Source organism: Nothoprocta perdicaria, unplaced genomic scaffold (genome assembly GCF_003342845.1).
Source record: "Nothoprocta perdicaria isolate Ctin4 unplaced genomic scaffold, notPer1 scaffold_91, whole genome shotgun sequence".
Classification (NCBI taxonomy): Eukaryota; Metazoa; Chordata; class Aves; order Tinamiformes; family Tinamidae; genus Nothoprocta; species Nothoprocta perdicaria.
Window position 1 is genome coordinate 2117424 of NW_020456210.1, and position 7534 is coordinate 2124957.

The following is a 7534-nucleotide window of genomic DNA, read 5'->3' on the forward strand; positions in this document are numbered from 1 at the left end:
TTCTCTTCTCTTCTCTTCTCTTCTCTTCTCTTCTCTTCTCTTCTCTTCTCTTCTCTTCTCTGCATTTCTTAGCTTAACTGATGGATAGCAGATATTTTCACTCCCACGCGTAGGCATCTATTAACTCTTTTCCTTGGGCTGCATAGCTGGAAAAAAATTACAAAGATCATCAGCAAAAGCATTAAACTATTTTGATATGTTTCTGGTTGGAAATATTTAGGAAGCCATTAGAAATCGTCTCACACTCAAATTTAGCCTAACTGAAAATGTTCCTGTGGATATGAGAGATGACAAGCTTTCATCTTAGAAATGATTCACTTCATTTTTTTTTTGGTGTACAGTTGAGGAAAAAAATGCGCTCTCGTGGAGTTTGACTTTTTATGCTGCTCTTCAGTAATACCACTATATGATTAACAGAGCAAAGCAAGGAATGACTAGTTCAGCAGCTGATTTTGTGTCCTACCAGAAGAAATGGGTCTCATTTATTTATACTGGATAGGGAAGGCTCAGGGGGAACTCATATAGGGGAAAGGCCAGAATCTGAGACAAATTATTTGGGAACTTTTGAGTGTTAAAATAACTACAACAGCATTAGTAAATATTGCAAAATCTTATATTGGATTTATAATGAAAGGTTTGCTTAAAAACTTTCCAGTGGAACACAAGGGCCCTCCTAAATTTGAAATGAAATAATGAAATAATGAAATGAAATGAAATGAAATGAAATGAAATGAAATGAAATGAAATGAAATGAAATGAAATGAAATGAAATGAAATAACTTCTGAAATCAAGGTGCACAAGCAGCAGCTGCCGCTCTGCATCCGAGCTGTTAGTCCCTGCCTGCAGACACAGCACTAGCACAAGGAGCAGCACCGCGAACAACCTGGGAAATGATGTGGCTGAGCCACGTCTTACCCCAAGATCTCTGCTCCTCTGAGTCAGACCAGAGCGTGCACGGATTAACAGCGGGAATACGTGGCATGGCACAGGACAGACAGTGTCACACACATGGGAACAGTAGTGCCCTTAGTTATTATTTCCTGGACCACTCCAACGGGGTGTGGAGGACTGTGGGATGAACAGTAACAAAGTGAGGAACTTTCCTTGGTGCTCCTAGGCAGTCCTGACTCTAAATTCCAAGACAAATTCAGTCCGAATGGTGGGAGGCTCAAAGTGAAGATATTTCAACCTTCTCTTCTATTTTTCATTTGCTTTCTCTCCATTTATATTATGTAATTAAGAAGCAACAGAACAGCAAGATGCTGTGGATGGCTTTTGCTCCCGTATACCAAAGGACAGGCCATCTGAGTTCAACGCACACCRTCCTGCTTAGCCCTGGAAACCCCACAGCATTTTGCTTGTAATACATCYTGTTCTGTGATGAGTACAAACAAGAATAGCTGTTTCCTATAAAATCCATTCAAGTCTCCAGGATTCACTTGGCTGTGGCTGCAAAAGAAGAATGCAGGTGCTCTTTCTTTTCACAAAGATTCTAGTAAATAAATATGCAAGCATTCTTTCTTTTTTATTATGTTTCTTTTTTATTTAATATCAACACTTTAAAAAGCATTCATTGTGAAATTCAAAGATTTAAATAATATTCCAGTACAAAAATATAGTCCCCAAGATAAAAACTTCCATACTACTACATCCAAATAAATATAATGACATCAGACACAATCAAATGGTTAATACAAAAAATACAGAACTTCTTGCAAAAATCAGTGAGTTGGTTGAGTCAGTGCATTACAGTCAGTCACATTCCCTGAATTACTCTATAGTCTGGCCTCTTAGCCATATCAGTGCATCATAGGAACAAGCATCAATAAATCATCAAGATCCCAGTTCAGAAAAGTGCCTCAGCATTTGCTTATCTTTAAGCACATCTATTTGCTGGAATTAGACTTCCATATGCTTACAGCTAAGCAAATATGAATGTGTTTTCCTRAGTAGAGATACTTCCCCAAATTGGTGCCAGCATTTTCATGCCAAATAGGTGAATGATGAGACTGATCTYAGGACATTCCTCTATCACAACACCACCAGATGGGGACAGTATGATGTCAGTTCAATATTTCCATGTGGGAACTGGGCACACATTGGCTTCTTCTGTATTTTCCAGTCAATAAATATATAACAGATAGACAAAATTTTAAGACAAAGTCATTTCTCAAAGAGTAGTAGGAAGTATAAATACTCTGATAGCTGTATCCTTATAAATAATTATTTAAAATACTTAAATATTAATAAATAAATGCATATAAGATCTCAATAAAAAGGTTGAAATTAAAACRAAAATGCGCTTGATAATGCAATTTGTACCACAGCTCAGTACAAAAAGCCATATCATGTCATTAACATTTGCATTTCCTCTGAAACTGGCTCCTTTTCCTCTTGGAAGAAGTCGGGGTCTCCACTAGTGTTTGCAGGACGCTGAACAGTTCGTTCACAGCTTTGCGTTGGATTTTCAGATCACTCATCTATTTTGAATAAGAAACAGACAGAATGAAGGTCATGTTAAAAGCCATCGTTATTTAATGCTCACATCCTAYGGGCTATGCTGTTAACAGACTAAAACAGATGTAAATCTGCAATTTTCAGTTGTTACAAGTTTTCAATTTATTTTTTTTCCTACAGGAAAGAGCTTCCTTTTCACAAGTATTGKTTTTTTTTTTCCAGTTTCTGTTATTCTGCATCATGCACAGAAAAACAACATTCTGTGAAATGGCACTACTCATTAATTATTGATACTTTGCCAGAGTTTCTGAGTTATTCATGAGAAACCAGCTCAGCAAGAGTAGGAGCTGCAGGCGTTAGTGAAGGGCTCAGTTTGTGTCATTARCCTTTCCCCACAAAATCGTTATGCAGGTGTCTCTTATGGAGAAATTTTCATCCTGATTTAAATAACAAAAGCCTTAAATGGTTAACATTTGGCTTAAGATTAAGACCAGCAAGTGTGCTGAATGGCTTTGGAGACTTTTATTTTTAAGGTCATTTAAACCCATAAACCAGTAATTTTGTGAGTCCTTCTAAAAACATAAGTATAAACATTAACTTTAAATATGCTCTGGAGCATGTAAGTAGTATGTTTCTCCATTAAGAAATTTAAAGAGTGCCTGCCTGAAGGGCATTACAAGCCATCTTCATCACATCAAAAAGAAAAATCTTTCTACCTTTGACAAGTTCCACAGTAATAATTACCCCCATTAAACAAAAGATAAAAAAAAAAATGGAGATAGACTAAATTGAAAAATATATTTTAGCTGCACCTCAACCTTCATTCTAGGTTTTCTCTGTTTTGCTTCTTTGAAACCACTGCTGTTACTAAATGGAAACTGAAAAAAAATATGTATTATTTTCTGGCTATTAGTATGAAATAGCAGATAAAGWCCCAGTATAGGCTCACTGGGACCTGTCCTGCCCGTGGCGTTTGCTTTATGGACTCATATCCCATTAAATGCATGCCTCATTGGCCTGGGCGGTGTGAGTCTCCATGCATGTCTCACTTTTTYATCCCTATGGCAGAGTAAAGATGATGTGGAGGGCAATGGAATTAAAACACTGGCCTGTGGGCACCCCATCTGCCCACATCCCTGTCCCAGGGCAGTTGCAGACATGGGGGAGACGCTGCAACCCTGCATCACAGTGCCATGCTGGGTGCCAGCAAAACCCAGGAGGCCAGTCCCAACACCAAAGCTGCACACCCACTTGTGCCTGTTCAGCTGGAAACGTCACCTTTTCCCACATGAACTCATTTTAGTCAAGGCCAGGTTACCAGAACAGATAATGTGCCCTTGCTGTCTTGAGTCAGACTCAAGGCTGAACTGGAAAATGCAGTTTTGCAGACTGTAGAAAGAGGGTACGATCCTTACCGGGAGCTTTGCCAGGTCCTTGAGGTCCTTCAGCTTCTTCAAACCATCAGGAAGGCTGTTTTTCAAGGTGAAGAGCTCCTCAGATATGCGTCTGACATGCCCTTTGGTCTTGTCAGTGTTTTCAAGCATTTCCAAGTACATGGAAACAATCTGGCTCAGTATGATTCTTTTTTCGTTTTTCTGTTGAAATCAACCAGTCAAAAGGAAAGGGCTGTGAGCATCCTTCAGCAGGAAAATGATAACATCTAAAATCCAACATCTAGGGATTTTCAGCACAGCTTAGAACAGGATCATGTGAAAGATGCTTTAACTCATCTCCTGGACTTGTCTGTGCCTCTGAGCCAGTTCATGGTGTGGCGTAAAATATCAGGGAGTATCTCTATGGGAAGGATCCTTATGGGAAAAGTTTTCTCTTTTGCAAGCCACTGAGGCTGCCTGTGCTCATGTTTGTTCTACACCGGCTGATTATGCCAGGATGTGGAGTTGCTTCATACCAAAAGTGTCTTGCAAAGCTCCTGAGATGCTTTGTCATACTCGGTTCTGACTCACCTCTGTCCAGTTTTTCAATTTTTCTGTAAAAATAGGTCCACCATCAGCTACATCTGGAAGGCTTGAGTTCTGCAATGGACAATTTAACAATATTTATCTCCAGACAAATAGCATTCTCTTTCAAATAAGCAAACGCAGTTCTGAAGAATGCAAAATCATGGTTTTTGCACAACTAGCTTTYAGCTATCACAAACTTTACGTCTGAAAATATCATGAGTATATCTTAGTATCAGCTCATACTGAATGCCTACATTGTACCAGGCTTTAGTACCCCTTCTCTACCGATAACTCATCTGAATAGAATTGAACACCAGAATGATCCTTGAAAATTTTGATAGTGACAGCTGAAAACAAATCCTAATAGGCAGAGTGACTGACTAGAAAATTATTGGTCTTGCACTATTTTCTTTTAATCTAAGCTGCACCAGTGCGTGGTCTGTGGGCTCAAATTTATCCTGCCTTAGTAGAATCCCACATGAAACAAGGACAAATTAAGTTTACTATAAAACTACAGCTGTGGTCAGACTCAGAGATCCATAGCAGTGATGGTCTATCAAGAGGCTCACCAGGCCCAAGTTTAACTGCATTAAGCGTTAGGTGCACACCATTACAGGTTCTAAGAAACACAGCAGTGCAATTCTCCTACAAAGGCAAGGTAAAATGAATCATTTCCTTTTCTGTGTGTGTGTGTGTGTGTTTTTGTACACAACAGTCACTGTTTCCTTTTTTGTCGACTCAGTAATTTAAATATGTGAGTGTAATGGGAAAACTTGCAGGCTGGTGGAAGCCTTGTGGGTGATTGGCCACCCATACTAAGCTCTTTGCTCAGCCCCGTTTTGCAGCTCTGAAAGATGCCRAGCACCTGCTGGGGAGCTGAGCTTTTAATTTTGGTGCAAAAATTTCACCATCTCTCAAGATTAGCCCAACTTAGCTGTTTTTCTGGAGAGAATCCCTCCAAAATATGCTAATAGCAAACAAGATTTAATGGCAATATTACATCAAGTCTCCTAGCAGGCTGAAAACATCAAAAAAGTATCACACTAGGCTTCTGAGGTAATTTCCTCAAACACTATGCTTCAACTGTTAAAGAAGCAGCRCTTCTGCAGCGCTGCAAACAGGAGCAGACCTTGTGGTTGCTTTAATGCATCAAAGGAAACAAACAAAGCCCTGTCTTGAGAATAAAAGCTATAAATTGGAAGCAACTCTAAACTAGATCTCTCTATCTCTATGATTCATCTCAGCTGAACTCTTTTAAATCAAAATAGCTGAGTTAATATTAGTTATCAAAATGCAGCATGAAAAGAGGAAATACTGCTTCATATTCCCACAGCATGAAAGCAGGATGGATGGAGGATGCTAAAGTATAAGCAGTACCAACCACCTTAATTCAGCATATTAACAATAACTATTATGATAATGTTAAATATTGTAATTAAATATTATTGATAATAATAATGAAAATCATCAGATATAGCTGTTAAATCAAAAATCCTATCTTTATTCTGGTTATTATGGTAATTAATACTAACAAGCCTTATTAATTAACTAAAATAAATGCAAATATCACTTTACTTAACAGCACTGGAGAAGAGAACCATGGTAGTGAAAGCGAATACCAAAAAACAAATAAATTGTCTAAAAAACTGATAGAGTTGAAAGGTTAGTTCTATGATTACCCCCTCCTGAAACATTGATGCAGTAAGGTCTATGACAAACAGTGTTCRAGTCTGGATAATATCTAAAGCATAAGTAGCAGAAGAAGAGAAATGCGATAGAAGGCTATACTTACAAAGTCAGCTTTCAGGTTCTGTATATCATTTTGTAGATTGGCAAGGATCAAGCTACTTCCAAAACGTCCAAAATAAATCATGACAATAGACAGAACAAACAAGCTGCAAGTCTTGGAAGTCATCTTCTTGATGGTAGTTCAGTTAAAATGATCAGATAACTTCTGGGAGATGTCAGACCTAAAGGCAGTGATCTTCAGCTCCTAATAGTTAAATCTTCTATTAGAAGAAAGTAGACGACTGAACTTCATCTGCCTGTCGGTGGTATTTATACTTGGTCTTGAAATTTTTTATTTCGTCAGCACAGGCTATGTATATTTAGACAAGATAGTGTCAGATAAGAACGCCTCGTTTTTGGCTAATCGAGGGAATCCCTCGAAAGCATCTTTCTGAAAGCATGGTCCTGGAAAATTTTTCAGTGGTTCATCGAATGGTAACATTGACGTGACAGTTTGTGAAGTTTCTTTTACAAGTGATTGGGGAAAAGGGGGAAATTATAACACAAGGAGGATTCATTGTGGTTCAAGCAAACACTTAACAAGCCCTCTGAAAAAAAAATCATATCATGTGGTTAAGGGGTCAGTGCAACTTCTTTCTGATACTCTTCTGAAGTAACCGCTGAGATTACCACTAAGTTCTTCAGAATCACATAGAAGCTTAAAAGTTCTCCAGATAGCTATCCTTTTGTGAATTACTAATTATTTTCGTTTCACAGCCTAAAATTCATTTCTGTTTTTTTCTTATTCTTCACCTCTGGATTCAAACTCAGCTCAAGAAAAGCGATAAGAATTTATGTGGTGATGCCTCTTGTTAAGTCTTAGCCCCTGTAAATTCTTGCACAGTTGTCTATGGCCATGTTCAATACTGAGGATACTGTTCTCTGATCAGCAATCATTGATGTCCTCCATGTGTACATTCCCCATGTGTGTGTTCATTTGTGCTATGGATGTAGAATATGACATCAAGAAGACATGGATGGAAATAAGCCCAATGGAAGGAGACAGAAACTAAGGATGGTCTCCAAGCATATGCAGATACCTACAACTGTCTTTATGGAGCATAGTTGAGGTTAATGTTATTGTAGAGGAATTTAACCCTCTTTGGTGGATATTATAGGAAAAGAGCTCACTACAAAGTGTCTTTTGAAGAGATCAAAGTAATTTTAGGTTTTAGCACATGAATGGGTAGGTAAGAGGCTCCACAGGGAAAGAAGAGGAAGAACCTAGAAGAAAAGAAAGAAAGAAAGAAAGAAAGAAAGAAAGAAAGAAAGAAAGAAAGAAAGAAAGAAAGAAAGAAAGAAAGAAAGAAAGAAAGAAAGAAAGAAA

General features: G+C 38.2%; 1 protein-coding gene across 1 annotated transcript; it reads right to left on the reverse strand.

The window, feature by feature from the left end:
* Positions 1-2329: 2329 nt before the first annotated feature.
* On the reverse strand, positions 2330-6334 carry IFNG (interferon gamma). Its single transcript, XM_026052795.1, has 4 exons — positions 6212-6334; positions 4423-4491; positions 3874-4053; positions 2330-2481 (listed from the first exon to the last, which is right to left on the reverse strand). The coding sequence occupies exons 1-4, from the start codon at positions 6332-6334 to the stop codon at positions 2356-2358; spliced, it is 498 nt and encodes a 165-aa protein (XP_025908580.1). The 3' UTR covers positions 2330-2355.
* Between the last annotated feature and the right edge of the window lie 1200 nt (positions 6335-7534).